Source organism: Balaenoptera acutorostrata, chromosome 20 (assembly GCF_949987535.1).
Source record: "Balaenoptera acutorostrata chromosome 20, mBalAcu1.1, whole genome shotgun sequence".
Lineage (NCBI taxonomy): Eukaryota > Metazoa > Chordata > Mammalia > Artiodactyla > Balaenopteridae > Balaenoptera > Balaenoptera acutorostrata.
In genome coordinates this window covers 55405016-55427351 of record NC_080083.1, presented here as the reverse complement: position 1 = coordinate 55427351, position 22336 = coordinate 55405016, and the positions used below count along the sequence as shown (strand labels likewise).

The 22336-nt window shown below is 43.7% G+C and overlaps 1 protein-coding gene across 3 annotated transcripts in view; it reads left to right on the top strand.

The window, feature by feature from the left end:
- SEC14L1 (SEC14 like lipid binding 1) overlaps positions 1-22336 on the top strand; it is a 51545-nt gene that overhangs the window by 18215 nt on the left and 10994 nt on the right. For 2 of the 3 annotated variants that reach the window (XM_057536163.1, XM_057536161.1), the window contains exons 3-7: positions 17266-17415; positions 17523-17654; positions 18902-19030; positions 19775-20009; positions 21260-21369. In XM_057536163.1, coding sequence (XP_057392146.1) covers positions 17266-17415; positions 17523-17654; positions 18902-19030; positions 19775-20009; positions 21260-21369 — 756 coding nt within the window. Of the gene's footprint in view, positions 1-2619; positions 2637-17265; positions 17416-17522; positions 17655-18901; positions 19031-19774; positions 20010-21259; positions 21370-22336 lie in introns of those variants that run through there. The other variant, XM_057536162.1, reaches the window with a different exon arrangement.

Below are 22336 nucleotides of genomic sequence, written 5' to 3'. Positions count from 1 at the left end.
CTCTAGTTGCGGCAAGCAGGGGCCACTCTTCATTGCGGTGCGCGGGCCTCTCACTATCGTGGCCTCTCCTGTTGCGGAGCACAGGCTCCAGACGCGCAGGCTCAGTAGTTGTGGCTCACGGGCCCAGTTGCTCCGCGACATGTGGGATCTTCCCAGACCAGGGCGCGAACCCCTGTCCCCTGTATTAGCAGGCAGATTCTCAACCACTGCGCCACCAGGGAAGCCCAAAGCTTAAAACTTTTAAGGTAGTTTCGTTGGAGAATGTTAGTCATGTAATGGGAAGGCAAAGTAGGCCTGGATGCCATAGGGGGATGGGAAACAATTTCAAAACGAGTTCTGCCATCAGAGGTCTTCTTATCTTATCTCCTGGAGGGGACTGGTTGGGCATTCCTCTGTGCTAGGCCTTGAGCATGCAGTGGGCAACCGGACGGCATACAGCCCCTCAAGGAGACCTGGTTGCCTGGGCCCCTGTGGGCAGATGGGGGTCTCACAGCTGAACCACCATTTAAGAAACACTTAAAGAGCCTCTAAAAGACCTAAGAATAATGACGAGCATGTATCGGGTGCTGTATGCCAGTATCTCATTCATTGCTCACACTTGCTTTGTGGGGTAGGCTCTTCTCCCCTCTCCCCCCTCTTTTTTGAGATATAATTGCTGTATAACATTGTATTCATTTAACAATGTAATGATTTATGTACATATTGTGAAATGATTACCCTAAGTTTAGTTGACATCCATCACCTCACAGTTACACATTTTTTTTTCTTGTTATGATAACTTTTAAGATCTCTTACCAACTTTCAAATGTACAATACAGTATAGTTAACATCCCCAGGACTTATTTAGCTTATAACTGGAAGTTTGTACCTTTGGGATAGGCTCTTCTCTTAATCCACTTTACAAATGAGGAAACTGAGATTTAAATTGCTTGCCAAGTGACCGTCCCTGCCCTGGCCGCCTCGCCTACTGACCGTGGTGCAGACGGCCCAGGTAACGTGGCTCTGATCCGGTTGCATGTAAGCCCAGACCGCCTGCAGCTGGCTCACCTCCAGGCAAACCCGGATCTCGCCCCTCCGCAGGCAGCGCTCAGACCCTTGGCTTTCCTGATTCTGGACAGGGCTAGTTTGCAGTCTTTGCTTTGAAGTTCCTCCCCAGTCCTCTTCCCGCAGCCTCATTCTCCCTCTGATCTGTCTGTGTCTGACCTGGTTCCCGGCTGGGCAGTAAGCTTTCCCCCTAATGCTCCACCTTTGGTGGCTCGCAGCCTTTCTTGCTCTTTTCTGTAACAGAAGGCTGGCGCTTGTAGGTGGTACCACTGAGATTCAAATCAAGGCGTGGTGATACTCCAGCCCGGGCTCTCCGTTGGCTCTACTGTGTGGCTCTGCCGTGTGGCTCCTTGGTTTGTGTCTGAGTCCTGAAGTGACAGTGCTGGAGGAGAGGAGGGGAAGGGCGCTGTTGTGTGGCTGAGGTGAATACCTGGTAATTGGGCGGCAGGGGTGGCAGGGAGGGAGTGGACGGCAAGTCGCTAGGGGCTCTGCGTTTAAAATAGTGTGAGGCCATGAGTGCTGGCGCCCTCAGGTAGACAGTTGTGCAAGGTTACCCAGAGAAGGCTTTTGTCCTTGGAACAGTAGATGACGTTCCAGGATTGTGGGAACAGCGGTCTGATGTTTACGTTCATTCAGGCCGTGATGGGAGCTGAGCAATTCGTTTCCTGATGCGAGTTCTTTCCCTTCCAAGTATACTGTGTTTGTTCATTCTGCAGAAGATGTTGATACCATTAGCATTAAGCCTGATTCAGGGCTACCTGTAACCCTAACCTTTCAGAGGACATCTTGTTCCTCAGCAACTCCCCTTCCCCCCATTTATTTTATGAAAGTTCTCTTCCCAGCTTTGGTCATTTATCTTTGGGGCCATATTTTCTGCTTCCAGCAACTGAGTATAGTATATCTAGCTAATTAATGAGTTATATAACTAAATCCATGTGTTTCTTGTATTTCATATTACAGAGGGAATATTTTACTCAGTGCCTAAATTGAAATAGTATCATCTCTATCTTTATCCCGTCTTGGCTTTTTCTTTTCCTTAAAGAAGGAAAGAGACCTATATGATATTACTTACACCTAGTTCCTTCTTTTTTTCAGTTGGCTAATTATAAACTTAAGATAATTAGTTTCCAACCAAGCCTCATGATATTTACATCCTGTGTTTTTAGGGCCATGGAGGATATAATTATCATTTTAGCTTGGTGAACACATGGATTTTGGGGGTGCATTTTCAAAGTATAGTAGAGAAGGTAAATGTCAAATGAAAATGTTTAGTTTTTAAAGCCATTCACATTAGAAAGGTTCTCTTCCTCTTTTTGTGCAGAGCCAAGTTGGTTCCTGGACTGTGGGTGGCAGTGTCTTTGCTTAGTGATCACTTTTGTCTTTGAGAAGTTTGTGCGCAGCCTGGAACAGTAGCTACATTTTTTGAGTTTTGTACTTATCCCATGTCAGGGCTGCTAAACACTCTACATTTTCTTTTTTTAATCTTCCACAATTCTGTGCATTAAAGAAGATGAAGAAACTAAGGTGAATTGAAGATGAAGAAATTGAGGCTCAGTGAAATTGAGTAACCTTCCCAAGGCCCTCTTCTGATGGTAGGACTGGGGTTGAAGGCGGGTCTTCTCTTCCAGGGCCTGTGCTCTGAGACATGACGTTGCTCTGGGACACGCCTGGGTTCAGATCCCGGGATATGACTTCTCTCCTCCTCTGTTTCCTCATTTTATTTTATTTTATTATTATATTTTTTTAATAAATTTATTTATTTTATTTATTTATTTTTGGCTGGGTTGGGTCTTCATTGCTGCGTGCGGGCTTTCTCTAGTTGCGGCGAGCGGGGGCTACTCTTCGTTGCCATACATGGGCTTCTCATTGTGGTGGCTTCTCTTGTTGCAGAACATGGGCTCTAGGCACGTGGGCTTCAGTAGTTGTGGCGCGCGGGCTCAGTAGTTGTGGCACATGGGCTCTAGAGCCCAGGCTCAGTAGTTGTGGCGCACGGGCTTAGTTGCTCTGCGGCATGTGGGATCTTCCCAGACCAGGGCTCAAACCCGTGTCCCTTGCCTTGGCAGGCGGATTCTTAACCACTGCACCACCAGGGAAGCCCCTGTTTCCTCATTTTAAAGGGGGGAGAAACTTGTTTCACAGGAAGAGTCTGCCCAGTACATGCGTTACTCTTCATGAACCTGCTTATGGTATGGCCGTGGGGAGGCGGTGCTGCTCCTTCCCCCTTGCCCACCTTGGTGAGAGCTCTTGGCAGGGTGGGCCCTGGCCTTCCATTCCTGCGTCCCCGGTGCCTGCTCTGCAGTGCCTGTCATGGGCACTGGAGCGAATGTTTGTTGAATAAATGATGTTACGGATTTCTCTAGGTTCTTCTTAGAAGAAGTTTTTTTCTTTTCTTTTTGTTTTCTTATACCACAGGTAGTTAATAGGCTTTTACCTTTGGCCAAGGTGTTACTTGATCCCTTTCTTTTTTTTCATATTTAATAGATTTTAGAGCAGTTTTAGGTTTACAGAAAATTGAGCAGATAGTACAGAGTTGCTATATACCCCTCTACAGCTTCCCCTATTATTAACATCTTGCGTGGTGTGTTTGTTTTAATTGGTGAGCCAGTGTTTATACGTTATTATTAACTAAAGTCCATTGTCTACATTAGGATTCACTCTCTGTGTTGTACAGGCCTGTGGGTTTTGACAAATGTATAATGTCACGTGTCCACAAGGACAGTGTCCTACAGAGTAGTTTCACTGCCCTATAACTCCTCTGTGCCCCACCCCTTCATCCCTCCCTTCTCCCCTCCAGCACTGGCAGCCCCTGGTCTTTTTATTCTGTCGCTAGTGTTGCCTTTTCCAGAGCGTCAGATAGGTGGGATCATACAGTCTGCAGCCTTTTCACACAAGCTTCTTTCATTAAACAATAATCATTTAAGTTTCTAGCATGTCTTTTTGTGTCTCGATAGCCCATTTCTCTTTATTGCTGAATAAGACTCCATTGTGTGGATGTACCACACACAGTCTGTTTATCCATTCACCTTTCGTAGGACATCTTGATTGCTTCCAGTTTTGGGCAATTATGAATAAAGCCTTTATGCTGCGTTCCTTTTCACTTAACCTTGAGTTTTCCAGCTGTGCTGTTGATGGCGAGTCAAGCTTCTTTATCAGGAAATACTGGTCACTATTAGAAATGCTTCCCTGAGTTGGCCTGCCAATTAAAACTATATGTATTTATGTTTTTATTGCTTTTTTCACTTTATTGAGGTGTAAATGAGAAATAATAAACTATATGTTTTAAAAATACATAGTTGGATAAGTTTTGACATATGTATACCTGTGAAACCATCACCATAATTACCATAGTGAACATATCCATCACCCCAAAAGTGCTTTATGTCCCATTGTAATTTCTCCCTTCTTCCCATACCAACACACCTCCACCTCCAGGCAACCACTGATTTGCTTTTTGTTACTATAAATTAGTTTGTATTTCCTAGAGTTTTACGGAAATAGAATCATAAACTCTTTTTGTCTAGCCTCTTTGATTCAGCATAATTATTTTGGATTCATTCATTGTGGATGAAAGATAGTTCATTACATTGTATTGCTGAAGAGTGTTCCATTATTTGTATACATTGCAGTGGAAAACATAGGCATTAAAAAAAGATAATACTTTTTGATTCAGTAGTACCTTTCTAATATTTTGGTTGTTAGAATCAAGAGTAAAACCTATCATATATTTTCAAGTTAGGATTAATACTTGTAAACTAGAAAACAAAGAGATACTTTTCAGTCGGTAAACCAAAAAAGAAAAAGAAAAAGAGAAAAAACCAGTTACTGAGGTTATAGTCTAGGCAGAAAACAAAACTAGATCTTTAAGTCTTGGGGAGCTATAGAGGGAGGGATACAGTGGGTAAAGTTGGGGGAAGAGTTGAACAGGAAGGGAGCTTGCAGGGGCGGGAGGTGTGGCTTCCAGAGGCGGGCAGGGCCGGTGGCCTGACAGTGGTCCCTGTGCCCCCAGAATCTCTTCAGAAAGGCCTTTGAGCCACCTCAGTCAGCTGTCCTTGAAAGAATTAGCTGATGTTTACCTGTAAGTTGGCTTTATGATTGGTGTGCGTTCAGAGGCTGCCTGTTTTTTAAAAAATTTCCCTCTGATGCCAGAAAATTTTAAATAGATAGCGCAGCCTTCTATTCTGCTTCTAGACAAAAGTCTTTAATTAAAAAAGCCTAGTTGATCAAACAGATTTGAAACTCATACTAGATTCATTTATCAACAAGTATGAATGACTCTTGGGTTTCATGGAGAGAAGAAATTTATCATAAGACTTATTATTTCGGGCATGTGCCACCACAGCCTTACAGACATTCTAAGGACAGTAACGAGGACAGAGATGTGTAGTTGTCAGGTCAGAATGTTTGCTGCAGATTTAAGTTATTCATGGTGAGTCAGTCAAGAAGATCAGAGCAACTTCTTGAACTTGAAATGTGGCCAGTGAGACTGAGGGACTGAATTTTAATGTTATTTGCTTTTAATGAAATTTAAATAGCTGCATGTGGCTGGTGGCTGCAGGTTATAGAAGAGATGGTTCTGGAGCGCATCTGTTCATTGAGTGGAATGGTAGGAGTTACCCTCATTATTCACATTCATTCTTTCCTCTCCCCTCCTCCCCACTTCCTTTTTTGGGTTAAATGTACATAGTCAAATTTGTGTATGTAAGTTAGATGTGCATCTGTTGGGACCCTGCTGTATAACGGAGAACAGTTAAGTACAAGTACAGTAAGTGACAGTCCATTGGTTTTATAGTCCTTTCTATTTTATTTCAAGTTTTTGTCCTTCACAATTTTGACTGGTTGGCATTTAAAATAACTCTTGAATTTTTGTGAGAAGATAATTAAATGGAACCTGTTACAGTTAATCTCTTAGATCAGGAGTGGGCACACGATGGCCTGCTGTCTGTTTTTGTACACAAGCTAAAAATCATTCTTACATTTTTTAGCGGTTGGGAAAAATTCAAAAGACTATTTTATGACATGTGAAAAGTATGTGGAATTCAAATTTCAGTCTCTATAAATACAGTTTTATTGGAACCCAACTGTACTCAATTTGTTCACATATTGTCTGTGGCAGTTTCTGTCCTCAAAAGGCAGAGTTGAATATTTACCACAGAGACTGGCCCAGAAAGCTGAAAATATTTACTATTTGGCCCTTCACTTATGGCAAAGGTTTGCTCACCCCTCTCTTAGATTTTTGAAGGCCTTTATGCAGAAATTGGAAACTTAACTTGAACACTGGACCCTTTGAAAGTTTGATAGTAGAGGATAATCACTTGGATTGAAGCTCATTTGCTTGCATTTTGAATAATGTATTTATAGGCAGAGGGATTTGTGAATGAATGAATAAAATTCAAAGCACTCGGAGCCACAGTTCCCAAACTGTGTTCTGAGGCACCCCAGAGCACCCCAGAGCACCCCAGAGCACCCCAGTGCTATGGGATATTCTTAAGTTTTGAGGAAGCGTAGGGATACTCCACATTTCTTAAACACTGCAGACTCCTAGTTCAAGGTAGTTCACGGGTCAGGATCACACTGCATTTCCCTTGATGGTGTGACATCTTGGTGAAGCCAGGGTTGCAGTGGTTGCTCTGCTAAAAGGCAAGTGCCCCAGAGGAGCTGGTGTCCAGCAGGAAGTTAGGGCAGCAGTGCGGTCCCAGCTCGATTCTTAAGAGGTGCACACACCCTCAGGTAATTCTGGTTATTTAGGAATGAAACAAAAACATCTGTTCCTTCAACTTAAGTGCATTATTTCTCTCAAATGGTTACTAAGTTATTAAGACACAAATGCTTTTTAAATTGTTTGGACCTAATAGTCTAATAAATGGTACTTCTTTTGGCCTTGGGGCACTGTGAAAAAGTTGCTGAGATTCCAAGGGTGCTGTGAACCGAAATTTGGGAACCTCTGACATAGAGCACCAAGTGACAGTGCTTTAAAGGACAGATGACCCCAGATAAGCCAGTCAGAAATGTCATCAGTGATTATCTTCAAGAAAATAAACCCACTGGAAGTATGGAGCGCCCAGGCTATGGACTTAGATGTCAATCTTGAGATCTTTCAGAAAGTGACACAGTTGGACAAGCGCGGGTGGCTATAGTTTTCTAATCTAAATTAAAATGCAGAAGATGCAGTTAATCAAGCATACTGATTATCCTTTGAGTTTTATTTGAAAACCCAGTAACTCTGTCAGTCTATTAAATTGTGTTAACAAAAGTTTGCAGGTGGTCTTGCCTGGAAATTCTTGAAGAGGAACACATTACAAGAACTTTGAGGTACAATATTCTGGAAGGCCTCGCTAAGTCACAGCTTTCACGATACAGCATCCACATACGTGTCAGGTTTGGCAAGGAGAGAAGGGGTAATGTCTGCTCCGTCTTCAACCAGGGCCCACTTGAGACTGGCTTCCTGTTGTGCATTGTATCTAAACCAAGAGCCCCGTGCTAGTCTTGCTTTAGCCAATGTAAACAAGCCAGTTTGTAAGTAGGTTTAGATGATTCTTTTTCTTCTAAGCAGAATTCTTTGTTTCCTCCTTGTTTTGACCTCATAGCGATGGCTCAGATACTTAGATGACATGGTACTCCTTGCTGAACATTATAAAATATTGACATGTAGACATTTCCCATGAACCAGGAACAGTTTGTTAGCAGGACACGTGACTGTCGTATGTGCAGTGTAAAATCACAACCACAATTCACTGTATGTTGCAGGGAGAGTTCAGTGGGTGCCGGGCACTGTCCAATTATGCTTTATGGGTGACATCCCAGTTCTTTGCTAATATTTGCCTGCTGCTCTGTTGTACCCACTCCTTTGTTTCTTTGCTCACTGATATTTTGGGGGGGGGGTAGGTCATGAACTAGTGCTTGTTTCTAGGACCCAAAGGATTAGGAAAATTTGTGGTAGAGAATCTTAAAATGGATAGAACTCTCTAGGAACAACTTGTGTGGCTGTTCGGGAAGAGACCATCGCCCTGAATTTGGGTTCAGAGCACTTCCATCCCACTTGTCATTCAGATCTGCAAGAATGCTGCCTTTTGGAGTAGAGTCAAGTACATGGGCATCACGAACCAGATATTTTAAGAGGTCAAAAACCCTACTACTGGGACTTCCCTGGTGGCGCAGTGGTTAAGAATCCGCCTGCCAATGCAGAGGACATGGGTTCGATCCCTGATCCGGGAAGATCCCACAGGCTGCGGGCAACGAAGCCTGTGAGCTGCAACTACTGAGCCCACGTGCCACAACTGCTGAAGCCCACGTGCTGCAGCTCCTGAAGCCCGTGAGCCTAGAGCCCATGCTCCGCAACAAGAGAAGCCACTGCAATGAGAAGCCTGCGCATCGCAGCAAAGAGTAGCCCCCGCTCACCACAACTAGAGAAAGCCTGCGCGCAGCAACGAAGACCCAATGCAACCAAAATAAAACAAAAAACAAAAAAACCCTACTACTGTTTTTTTTTCTTTTTGGATACTATTTAAAAATATCATAGTATGGATAAATCAGATTATTGACCTCTCTGTGGAATTAAAACTTTTTACATGTGAAGTCTTTTGATTTTGTGGGTAATTTTTACCAGGTCCTTTAGAATTGTGTCACTGTTGCCTGCTAATAGTCGTCTGAAGGTCCGTTAAGGGGCAGGTGGTAAAGGTGGAGTCCAGTGTGAGTGAAGGGCGGAGGACACAGACGGTCACTGGAAGTAGTGACTTTCCTTCATGCAGGCCCGACATGCCAATTGGCACAAATGCCCTGAGTCTGTGTGCTGTTTCCCAAGAGAAAAGATGTGGATTTTAGAAGCAGTTCTGAAGTTTCTTATCCTTTAACAAAAATATTTCATGTTTAGGACTGTTGAAGCAAAGGAGTGGATTTATGAGTGAGAGAAACTGTGACATGTTGGTGCAAAATTCCCCACGTTTCTTCTCAGTGTTTGCGCATTCCCCCTCTGTTGTACAGAGTAATGTATGTTGAAATGGCTCATTTATCAAAAGTAAACAGAGCTGGTTTATATCATTGTGCACTGTGAGAGTGCGTGTTGGGAGAAAGGGATACGTTCCTGGTAAAACTGTCTAAAATGTTTGGAGTTGCAAGAGTTTTGGTGCATGGTATGTGAGCAATGCGTTCACCATCTGTTCTTTCAGCTATAATTGTGCCCTCCACAATATTCATCAAAATCACATTTCAACGAGAAGGTTCTAGAAAAGAAATCAACTTCTTATTGGGTTATGTGATTCTGTTAGATGCCCTTTCCTTAGACATTATGGCATCATAGGTTGAACTCAAGTCTTTTCCAGACTAAATTATTACCGCTGGAAAAAGTGTGTCATGTGTGGATACCAAGGGGGAAAGGGAGGGGTGGGATGGATTGGGAGATTGGGATTGACACATATACACTATTGATACTATGTATAAACTAGATGACTAATGAGAACATCGTGTATAGCACAGGGAACTCTACTTAATGCTCTGCAGTGACCTAAATGGGAGGGAAATCCAAAAAGGAGGGAATGTATGCATGTGTGTGGCTGATTCATTTTGCTGTGCAGTAGAAACCAACGGAACATTGTAAAGCAACTATACTCCAATAAAAATTAGTTTAAAAAAAGTGTGTTATCAGGACCATGGAATTTGAGGTTGTCTAAGATGAAATTCATAATTTAAACTTCAGATATGTTTGATCTTAAAGGGAAATGGCTTGGAGTATATTAAATTTTTATATATATCTTTTTAGTTTTAGAATAATAATTATATTTTCTTGTTTGATTTTACCAGTGGGTATCCAGCCTGTTGTTATGATTTGGTATATTGGTCTATCTGAAGACTGGTGATTGAGGGAGATGACTTTGGGTTAAATATAGCACTTACTAATGTACTTGTGTGTGCCGTTTTACCGTTGTTCCTTTGTTGGTCTTGTACTGGTTTGAAAATAGCTAATCTGGTTGGGTTGTCAATAAGTATTTGGATGAATGAAGTATATCATGACTAACTGGATTATAACTTTTCTTTAAAAGGGCTCAAATTTCTACAAATTTTGGTTTTATCAATATCTTGTTAAGTATGAACACATTTATTCACAAATGGCATGTGATTTGGAACCTCGGTTTAGAGGTGGAGTGCGAGGGCCCACCGAGGGCTGAATTGTGACAAGGTGCAGTGCAGGGCCCCCGGGTTCCCTGGGTACTTGTCACTTTTCACGTGTGGAATTAGCTTGGGTGTTTATCTGCTTTTGAGTTTCAGCCACAGACGTGGAGCTTGCTGCTGTCGGGGCAGCGACCCCCGTGCTCTAGCTGCTCCCAGGGAACCTGGCGGCCTCCCTGGGGCTCGTCCAGCTTGGCTTCCTTTTGGTTCTGCTCCTTGTTCCTCCCACCAGGGATGTTTCCTTCTCTTCGGGTTACTTCTGTAAAGCTGCCCACCCTTGAAGACCCCCGCCAGACCTACTTCCTCCGAGAAGCCTCTGGAACCACCCGGCCGGGGCGTTGTTGTCATACAGCCCCTTCCGTGTTGCTCACCTCTCCCTGGGGCCTCTCTGCTGCCCTGTGTACAGTCGTGTGTTTCTGTGTCTTCCACTCGAGTGTCTTCCAGAACCTTAGCCTAGGGCTGCGTTATGGTAGGCCCTCTTTACGTAGCTGTTGTTTTGAGACTCCGTGAATTGTAGAAATATAACTCTGAGGGACTTTGGTCAACTTGCCATGTTTTCTTTTTTTTTTTTTTTTAATAAATTTATTTATTTATTTATTTATTTTTGGCTGTGTTGGGTCTTCGTTTCTGTGCGAGGGCTTTCTCTAGTTGCGCAGAGCGGGGGCCACTCTTCATCGCGGTGCACGGGCCTCTCACTGTCGTGGCCTCTCTTGTTGCAAAGCACGGGCTCCAGACACGCAGGCTCAGTAGTTGTGGCTCACGGGCTTAGTCGCTCCGTGGCATGTGGGGTCTTGCTAGACCAGGGCTCGAACCCGTGTGCCCTGCATTGGCAGGCAGATTCTCAACCACTGCACCACCAGGGAAGCCCCTGCCATGTTTTCTTGATATGTTGTATATTTCTTTGAACACTGGCAACTTCTAAGAGAGACTTAAGCCATGGTTAGCTTTTTCACTTACTGATTCTTTCCAGGGTAGAAGCCTATCTGTTTATGAGGGTCAAGTCTGGTGCCACAGGATAGCCAAGTTGGAGGAAAGCAACTGGCTTAGTTTGTTGGCTAAATTGGTTATGAACATAGTTCAACTGAAAGGTAGGTTCTTTAAATGGAATTTCTTTTAAATGGGTTTTCCTGGCACTATGCAATGTTAAGCTCATTAATTCACAAGTTGAAATGTCTTCACTAAAATATGGTTTTCTTTAGCACAGGACTAGCTTTTAATATGTCACAATTGCATTCAAAGGTTGGTTAAAAACCGAAAGTACTGTTGCCAAGCTCCCAAATTGCAGGCTCAGAAATCCCTTTTGAAAGAGGAAGAGTGGGTGTAGGAAGGTAGGCGGGAGTTGTTACCCAGAAGCAACTCTCCTCTCAGGGGCAAGTGGAAAAGGCTTTAGTGCTGCTTTTACCGTTAAAATGATCGCTAAGTTAGACAAAAAGAGTGAGCAAATGACTACAATGGTTATTTCTCTTCCAAAAGTAATTTTTCCTTTTAAGAGGAGACATCAAAGAACATTTCTCCCCCTCTGAAGAAATTACTTCTGGAAGAGTTACTTTTGTTCAGCCTTTCTTGATTTTTGTATTTGTTAAATATCAAGTGTGATTAGGAAATGACTTGATAATATTGCAGATAGTTGGCAAAAAAATAAGAAGACATTTGAAAGTTACCTCTGCTCTTCTGGCGCAGTGATTGGAACCTGGTGAGCGTTGAAACATGGGGTTCTTCCTACTTCTCTCCTAGAGATTTCTTCCTGCTGAGATAAAATTGAAGGCCTGCTAGTGTGGGCTCTTTGGCCCAAACAGGGTTTTATAAAAATAGGGAAGCTTCATAAAATCCGGATTGCTGGCTTCTCTTGAAAAACCATAAGCTGGAGCTCCCTGGGCCTGCGTCTCCTCCGAGCTGCAGTGCACGGCCCCGGGCAGGAGGCCCCACAAGGAGGAGCAGGTGTGCCTTGGGCTAGGGCTGTGGGCAAACCTAAAATTGGTGTACATTTTCACGTGTAAAATGTGACAATGTTGTATTTAATCAGTTACTTGCAAAAGCACTGTTGGTTTACACATGGACTTTCCCCCCCAGGGTTACCTTTTCCTATTAATATTTTTCCCAACTTTCTATTTTGAAAAATTTCTATTAAAAAAAAGTTGAAAAAGGGACTTCCCTGGTGGTCCAGTGGCTAAGGCTCTGCGCTCCCATTGCAGGGGGCCTGGGTTCGATCCCTGGTCAGGGAACTAGATCCTACATGCAGCAACTAAAGATTCTGCATGCTGCAACAAAGATCCTGTGTGCCGCAACTAAGACGCAGCGCGGCCAAATAAATAAATAAATATTTTTAAAAAGCCAACAACAAATGTCATTAAAAAAAAAAAGTTGATAAAGTATAGCGAGCACCTGTATACATTTCACCCAGGTAAATTAACACATTTGCTTTATCTCGCTTTTTCACACACACCATTTTTTTTTTTTTTTTTGCAGAACCATTTGAAAGTAAGCTGCGTATTAACACTTTTGCCCTAAATACTGAAGAATAGACGTTCTCTTACATAACTGTCATCATTATCACACCTGAGAAATTTGACATTGATAGAATAATATTATTTAATATGTAGTACATAGAGCTATTTTTATTCCAATCCAGGAACCAGGACAGCATTGCATTCCATAGTCCTGTCTCTTCAGTTGTCTTTATTCTAGACACTTCCCTGCTTTCTTTGTTCATCTTTCAAGACATGGACAGGTTTTCTTTTTTAAGAGTCCGGGCTGGTTATTTTGTAGAATATTCCATAATTTGGATTTGTCTGATTGCTCCTCATGATTACCTTTAGTTTGCCGTTTGCGTCATGAGGACTTTGTGGGTTTGTGTGTCCTTCCATTGCAACCATTGGATTGTCAGATTGTCCCAAGTTCAATCGTTTGGTTAAGGTGATGTCTACTAGATCTTTCCATTATAGAGGTACCATTGTGCCTTTGTCACTAATGATCGGCAGGACGATAATTTGAGACTGTGGTATCTTCCAACAACTACCTTTCTGTAGAAACCTTTGATGATCCTTGCCTGAATCAGTTATTATAAATTGATGGTTGCAGAATGATGATTTTTCTAATTCTGTCATTCCTTCTATGACTATTAGGTGATCTTTTTCTGTAAAATTTCCTCCCCTGTCCATTTTTCTTGAGTATCACTATATGATTTATAAAGCTTTACCACCTTTTTTCTTTCTGGTGCTCAAATTATCCCGGGATTGGCAAGTGGAATCCCTTCAGGCTGGTTCCCCATCAGTCATTGAGCACTTCCTTGATTTCTGGTAAGAAATACTTCAGACTAACCTTGACCTTTCCTTGCTCCAGACTTGTGATCAGCCATTTCTCCAAGGAGCATAGCTTCCTTTTTAGTAGGGAATGGTATTTAGGAAAGAAGATCTGGATGCCAAGTTTGCTCATTGCAACTGAGGTGTCGTCACTTCTAGGCCCTTCCTATGGATAGAGCTAGAACATATATTAATGTTTTTCATAAAATCAGAATGCTGCTATTTTTCAGAGGCTTCAGAAACTTTATAGGTTGTAGTTCATGCTGAAAAACTAGGGTACTGGTATCCTAAGCAGTTTCAGAGACTAAAGTTGTGTCAACTTCTTGCAGTTTTCCTTTTCCTTAACCCTCTAGAAAGTTAGGGTTTTCTATGCTAACTGTACACAGGACTCATTAACCTCACATATCTCTGAAAGATAGGCCAGGGTAAGTTAGCACAGAAGCAAATAGCTGAATTCATTGGTTTATTTAGGAAGCTTCTATTCCGTATTTCAAAAAATGTTTATTGAACAGTGACTCTCTTCTTACTAGGCATTGAGTAAGGTCCTTGTTCTCCTGGATAATCAAAGAGAAAAAGGACTTGGTCTCTGCCCTGTGGCTGAGTGTCACCCTGCATCTGGTGGCAGGGTGACGGATGTGGAGGGAGGAGGGTAGATGCTTACTAACCACTTTCCACAACGGCAGAGCTTTGGAGAGGAACATACCGATTCCTGTGTTAGTGGCTCGTTAGCCTGGATACCTCAAATGCCATTTGGTTGGGGCATACCGAGGTACAGATGAATGTCTCTGCAAATATGAGTCTACATGGAGGGATAATTTTACAGGGAATGGAAAGTTTTTACTATGTTTTAAATTCAGGGCTAGCTTGTGTGGGTAATGCCTTATGCTGACCACTCTATTTCAAGAATTTAAAGATGTGGGTATTTTGAAAATGATATATAATAGGTACTTAAATAGGAGAGATCTGAGCCTAGGTTGTTTCTTGCTAAGTGCATACTCTACCTTTTATGTAACTTAAAAAGAATTGTTTTGTTTGAAGCCCTTGTATTCTCAATTTCTTGATATGTCATAGTGCTGGAATGGACAAAGCCAGTTTTTTTTTTTAATGTAGTAAAATTTAAAAGTCAGTTTAGACAGTGTTAGTGTGTAGAACAAATGATAGTCAGCAATTTTTTTTTCTAGAATTGTTTGTGTGTGCAGTACTTAATACTAACAAATTTTAGGGCCTCATGGAGGCCTAAATTATCTATGTTACGATCTCAGCAGCTGAATAAACTTCTTAAATGTTGTTTATTATAATCTGCATTAAGAGAATTACCATGTGATTTATCATCCCATGGTAGCAGTCACAGAATTCAGAATATATTTGAATGGCGGGGAGTACATAAGTATGAAGAATATATTTTCAACTCCCAAAGTAAAAACATTTAAAAAGCAAATGTAATCGGTCACCGTGTGGGTTTTGCCTCCCTTCCTGACCATCTGGTCACATGGTGGCGTTCCCTCCTTCCCTGCAGAAGAGGGCGGGGCTTTCTGTTGGTCCTGGTCTCCCCCGCAACCCCCGTCGTGCTCTCGGGGCCTGGCTACGTGGCTGGTGCTGAGCAGGGATGTTCCTTGTCACGGCGTCACTGCAGGCCCCCATTTCCCTCCTCTGCCGGCCGTGGTTCTGTGCTCACACCCCAAGGTATCCTCGAAGTCGCGCTCCTGGGTTCTCTTTCCTGGAAGTGCTCTCCCCTCATCACTGACTATGAACAGCCCTTTCCATGCTTTGAGGCCCGGTGTAAATGCCTGCTCTCCCTGGAAGCCTTCCGAAGCCTCCGTCCCTCTGTTCCTCTAAGCTGTGTGTTTTCTTCTCCTTAAGCCCTTACAGCACTTGCTTATCCTTAGGACACTCTTGTGTATTTCCCTGACACCGTTGCCCGAACTGTCCGCTTCCTCTTCCCCTCCCTCCCATGTTGCCCAGCTTGGTACAGTATAAATATATAGACAGCAGGAGGGCAGCATACATTTTTGAGATTGGGGTAACTTTATAATGTTATGGAGAGAAGATAAGATACCAGAAAACTGAGAATTACTTGGAATGAAATGGTCGTGAACATCCTGGGTGGAGGAATTGCTAGGTCACTCTGGTGTTTTACGGGGTCTTCTGTGACCACTCGTGTGATGAGTATACTTACATTCAAATGGTCGAGCCTGTTGAAGGGGAACGTCAGGGAACTTCTCCAAGAAGGCCAACTTTTTTAGTATGATGGTGCTCTGAAACTACGTGCACCTTGTTAGAAGTGCAGTCAGAGCAATCGGTGCCATTTCCACACTTGCATTACTCTTTCAGCACCGTAAGTTTCTTCCTTAAATCTGTGCTTGGTTGTCATTAATTTAAGATGGGGTGTCTCAATTCCCCTTGCCGCCGTTTCTACTCCCGCCTAAGAGGGGAGTGGCGTCTGTCAGTCTAACACGACAGCATCTCACGGTACCGTCCCTTATTATAGGGGGAGCAGAACTGCGAGGCAAGCCCTGGGCTTCCTTTTTCAGGTTTCTTCTTACAACCGGACACTTTGTCATCCCATGCCCTATGGTTTCCTGTTTTTGCACACCTGTGATCCTTTGGATGGCTTAGGTTTGAGTGTGAATTCAACAGTATCTTTAGTTCAGTAATATTCACAGATTGCTACAGAGCAAACTAAATCTGGTGCCTAAGTACATTTTCTAAAAGTTTGGACGAATTATGTAGCAAGTCTTTTTCTTTCTTTTTTCTAAATTAAGTTTTTTCATTTTGAGATAATGGTAGACTCATAGTATATTAATAACATGTTATTCCCAAGGAATATTATGGAGCGATTCCATGTGCTCTCTACCCATCTTCCCCAAATGGTTACATCCAGGGAAACTGTTGTACATCATCACAACCAGGATATTGACATGATGCAGTCAAGGCACACAACATCTCCCAAGTGTCCCCGTCTTGTTGCCCTATTGTAGTCACACCCACTCCCCTCCCACCCCCCACCCTTCTTTAACCCCTGGCAACCACTCATCTGTTTTCCATTTCTATAATTTTGTGATTTCAAGAATGTTACAGAAATGTTTAAGTTCATGATCCACTTTGATATAATTTTTATGTAAGGTGTGGGGTTAGGTCGAGGGGTCGAGGTCTTTTTTTTTTGCCCATGGGTGTGTAATTTCTCCAGTAATATGCTGTGAAAAGGCCATCCTTCTTCCATTGAATTGCTTTTGCAGCTTTGTTAAAAAAAAAAGTCAGTTGGGCATGTTTGTGTGGGTCAGCTTGTGGCTCTCTGCTCTGTCCGTTGACCTGTGCGTCTTTCCCTCCACCCGTGCACAAAGCCTGGACTCCTGTAGCCGTGTAGTAAGCTTTCATACCGAGGAGAGGGATGCCTCCCAATGTGGTCTTCTTTTTCAAAATTGTTTTGGCTATTTTCGTTCTTTCTCCTTTCCATATAAATTTTAAAATCTTGTCTGTAAGCTACAGAAGAAAATCTTGCTGTGATTTTGATAGGAATTACGTTAAAACTCTGTATCCATATGGGGAAAATTGACGTCTTTACTATATTGAGTCTCCCAGTCCATTAACGTTGAATGTCTTTTTCTTTTTAAAATAATGAAAGCTTAAGGTGTAAAGATGAAGATGGCTGTGATGTAACATGTTGCCATGTATTAAGAGATGATTTTATTCCAGGGAGACTGTCAATGACAGACTGCCAGGTTGCATCTTTGTTCAATTCCTTTTTTAAAAATTTTATTCATAGGCCTATGAAAGGAGGTTCCCTACGTGTCCTTTGATTCCGATGTTTGTGGACAGTGACACTGTGAATGAATTCAGGAGTGAAGATGGGGCTATTCATGTTGTAGAAAGGCGCTGCAAGCTGGATATAGATGCCCCTAGACTGCTGAAAAAGGTAACACCTTAAAAGGCAGTCCCCCAAAACCAAGATGAAGTTATGCTTCTAGCTTCTGTTGCTCTTGGGTGTTATTAACCCGTCTTCTTTCTGTTTCTGTTTTAAAGATTGCAGGAGTCGATTATGTTTATTTTATCCAGAAAAACTCACTGAACTCTCGGGAACGTACTTTGCACATTGAGGCCCGTAATGAAACGTTTTCTAACCGCGTCATCATCAACGAGCACTGCTGCTACAGCGTGAGTAACCGGCGCTCGGGCAGAGGCGCGGAGCGTGCTGGCGCGGAGCTTCTGAGAGTTGTTGGGCCGCTGCTTTAAGCAGTGTGCGAGGGCTGCCTTTGTCTGAGAGGGCAGCTCTGCAACACGTAAAGCCCCTGGTTTCTGATGGGCGGAGCGGCAGCGCGGCAGGTGTGGTGGTGTCGCACTTCAGGCGGCCAAGTGATGGCCTGATTTCTTCTTTAATACTGATATGCCACGTCTTTTCTGGCCGCTCTAACACTTTAGAAATGTGTATTGAGGGACCCAGGCTATCGTGTCCCCCGAAGATTGGAGCCGAGTGTGTTTATCTGCCCCCCGTCTTCACTGCTCACCACCCTGTTTCAAGAACTTCTCTGACCAGATTATTGGGATAACCTAATAGGTCTCTCCGCTTCCACCATTACTTTCCTACAATGTATCCTCGACACTGAATCCAAAGTGATCCATTTAAAGTATGTCAGATCACATCATGCTTTCTTTGGGCTCAGACCCCTGCAGTGTCTCTGCATTTCACTCAGAGGAAAAGCCCGGAGGCGTGGCAGTGGCTTACGAGGCCGTGTTTTCTCTTAATCTCTCCTCTGCTGTCCTGCCTGCCTTGGGCACAGCCTGCCCGCTGTCTCGCTGTCTGTGATCGTGTAGGCAAACTCCCCGAAGGACCTCTGCTCCTTCTGCCCCCAGACCTCCGCTTGCCTCCCGTCCTTACCTCCTCCAGGCTTCGCCCAGATCTCGCCTTCTCGATGAGGCCAGCCCTGAGCGCCCTGTTCAGTTCTGTAGCCTGCCCTCCGCTCCTTTTAACCCTGCGCCAACTCTCCTTTTTTCCATAGTGCTTGTCTTCCAACAGTGATATAATTTCTTGCCTGTTATGTTTATGGCCAGTTGTCAGTCTCCTCCTGCTAGACTGTAAGCTTCACAAGGCAGGGATCTTGGTTTTTTGTTCATGATGGAGAACATGGCTCGATAAATATGGTGAATGAATGAATAAATGAATGACTGAACCAAGAATAAAAATGAAGCTCTCCTTTTAATAGTCATTTTTAGACAATTTTAGAAACATCATTTGAGCCTTTTCATGATTTTGAACCTCTCTGTGTAATTTTTCCATCCGCTGTTTTCATGATAATACCATCGTTAGTAAAATAAGTGTTTTTCCTGGGTACCAGTTGACGGAGGAGCAAATGATATTCTCACTTGTCAGTATAATCAGTGGGAATACTCTCTTTTACCTGCAGGTTCACCCTGAAAATGAAGATTGGACCTGTTTTGAACAGTCTGCAAGTTTAGATATTAAATCTTTCTTTGGTTTTGAAAGTACAGTGGAAAAAATTGCAATGAAACAGTATACCAGCAACATTAAAAAAGTGAGTCTGTCTTGGGATTTTAAGGAAGGGGATGGGCGGGAGTCTCTTCGGGAGGCTGGGGATGGGTTTGTCAGGGCTCCCGGGGGTGGAAGGGGTGGGCGGGGCTGCAGGTGACGCTGGTCGCTGGGGGACGGAGGAGGAGGGGTCTGTGGGCGCTGGCCTGGCGCCCCCTGTCCGGACTTTTCTGGGAAAGGTGAGCGCTGTAGTCAGGCCGGGCAGCAGCCCCCAGCAGCCCCGGTGCCGGCAGGGCCCTGCTGGTGAAGGCGCTGCTGCCCTGAAGAGGCACTTCAGGGGGTCTGTCGGGTCCCAGGCGCTGAGAGGTGAGGTTCGTCTTCCTTGGACGACTTCCCTTCCTTCTCGATTTTATGCTGCTGCTGATGATTGTGGCAGTTGGGTTGCGAAATGTATCTGTATGGGATTAAGAGTGCTTTCTGAAGGCTTGTTTTAAATGATACTGGAAAGCATTTGGATTGAGACACAAAGCACATGTTGAGTACCAGTGTGGTAAATCAGTGCTTTTAACTAGTTATATAAAAAATTCCATCTTAGATATGATTTGCTAGACCTTTAGAGAAGAGGAAGTAAGATTATGAAAAAAAAAAAAAAACAAACCCACAAAGGCATTTGGTTTTTCTTTTTCCTGTTTATGTAACTCAGTTTTTATTATGGTTTTAAAAACCCGTGAGGGATGAATAATTTGAAAGCTCAGTATATACTAACTTTAAAACCGGTTTTGCTTCAAAGGGAAAAGAGATCATTGAGTACTACCTTCGTCAGCTAGAAGAAGAAGGCATCACGTTTGTGCCCCGCTGGACTCCACCTTCCCTTGCACCCTCTTCAGAGATGTCCTCATCCTGCAAGAAACCAGCAGTGCCGTTGGCTGTAGTGGTCCCCGACCCTGCGCTAAAGGAAGGGCTGAGCAGCGAGCCCCTCAGCACTCCGAGCGGGGCGCCCGAGCCCGCGGTGGGGACCCCTGACGGTGGGTCTGAGAGAGGCTTCGCTCTGAGAGCGAGACTCCAGGCTTACCTCGAGCCATTGCCTCTCTGGACGCTTAGAGGTCACACGAGCAGGAAATTGATCTCGTTACTGTCCCCTTTCCTCTGGCTTATACAACACATTGATTTTATTTTTCTCTTAGAATGAAGAAACTTCCTTCTAAGAAAAAAATAAGTTTTTCTTATTTTTATGAGTTTTTAAAAAATGGGCAGGAAGGGGCGTATCAAGTTATTCTTTTATTGAGACCAGGAAATGTTTTTCATTTTAGTTGAAGGTATCTTCAGGGAATTGTAAGGTAGAAACTGATCTTTTTAACACAATTATATCATCACCAAACACATTTTAGGCTTACTAGATTCAAGGCACCGTTCTGAGCACTTTATGAATGTTCACGCATTTCATAATCGTTCCTTTTAGGTAGGAAATGCTTACCGTCCTCATGTTATACGTGAGTTAACTAAGGCTCAGTGGCAGGCTCCACCATGCTCTGCCGCCTTTCTTGTGCGTTATGCCCGTGCGCATGTGCACACACACGCGCACACACCCCTTTTTTATTTCTCAACCTTGTGCCCATGGTAAAATAAGAAAATACAAGAAAATTCTGCCCTCATAAGTTTTGTTGAATTATTGGCATTTATCTTTCCATACGTTCTTCTCTGCGGCTCAACTGTGCCCTTGATTACTTTTCAACAGGTGGCAGGTGGCAGCTATTTTAGTTGGTTTGGCAATATGTTTTATTTTTCACTTTGGGAATTTTTCTTTGCTATGCTTAATTTGAAATCTCATTCTTCCAGTTTATGTTACCTTATGAGGACGATTTCTCGTGTTCTTGAACATACAAAATAGGTCTAGATCCACTTGTTTGTTTTATTTCATAGTTTTATATGATGTGCGTCCTCCTTATGTAACTTTGAATTAAATATCATTAAATATCTGTTAACACCCGTCATTCTGTCATGAATAGAGTTGATAGTTTGCAGACAGAGGTGATCTGGTGGCAGTCGGGGGGTGTAAAGGAATCGGCACGTTTCTATGTGGCTCTGGCAGTGACTGGGCTTAAAGACTGTCACTGGGGGGTCTCTAGCGTGGCTGGTTAGAGTCGCCCGTCCCTGTGGTTCAGTCACCTCTCAGGCTCCGGGACCACGCAGGAACGTCACCAAGCAGGAGGACTTTGGAAGCCTTCGAGCTCCAGTGTTCTTTGTTGTAAATGATGTACTGTAATTTATATTCCAGACAAACTAGACGCAGACTACATCAAGAGATACCTGGGTGACCTGACTCCACTGCAGGAGAGCTGCCTGATCCGGCTTCGCCAGTGGCTCCAGGAGACCCACAAGGGCAAAGTGAGAATTCACACTCATGTGCAGGGCCGCTGTTGTGAAACCTCGGACCCCTGGTCCTGTTCATAGTGACTCGGAGTAAATGTGCCCGATTGCCACAGCTGGGAATGTCCCTTCCAGTCTAAAAGTCATTGAATCCGTATCCCTGGGTGTGGCATCCGAGTCCTTCGTGGCAAGTTATGATGCCCTACTGTGTATAATTAGCTGCACTTTTGTAGATGTTACAGAGAGTGGACTTGCTGAAAAACAATTGTATGTCAAGTTGCAAAGCAATACTGTATTCCAAGTATTCATACATTTTAATTTTCAGAAGGTTTGGAAGTGGTTCACAGGTTATTCAGAGGTTAGAACTGCTTGGGCTTTGATTTTGAGGTTTTTGGTGAGCAGCCTCATAAGGAGTTAGGTTTTTGTAATCCTCCAACTGATGGGGTCTGGTGTGGAGCAGAGGCAGATTTGTGTGTCAGGTAATTACTCACTCGCTGGCCTGCTCTCTAAGTCTGTCAGTCTTGGTCACTAGCGCCCAACATCTGAGGACCGTTTGTATTAGTTATCGAGAACACAACCCCTGTGGTAAGAGCTGCCATTTGTTGTGTGCTGACCGTGCACTAGACTCTGTTTTAAGATCTTAATTAGATCCTCCCAGCAGCCCTATGAGGTGGTGCTATTTTTATCACCCCTGTGGTACACACGGAGAAGTTCAGTAACTTGCCCAGGGTCTTACGTCTAGTGAGTGGTGGGCTGGGGTTTGAAGCCAGGCCTTTTGGTTCTGGAACCGACATTCCTAGCCACTTCCTTGTAACGGTGGTCCTTTCTGAGAGAAGGTGATGCCATCTCAGTGCTTTATTTTCCCAGGAGTGGGGTAGTTAGGGGGTGCCAACCACACGCCCCCCATCTGTGCGCCAGCAGCATGCGGCAGTGAGTGCGTGGCCGGGGTCAAGGGCAGCCAGTCCACGGGAGACCCACACACAGC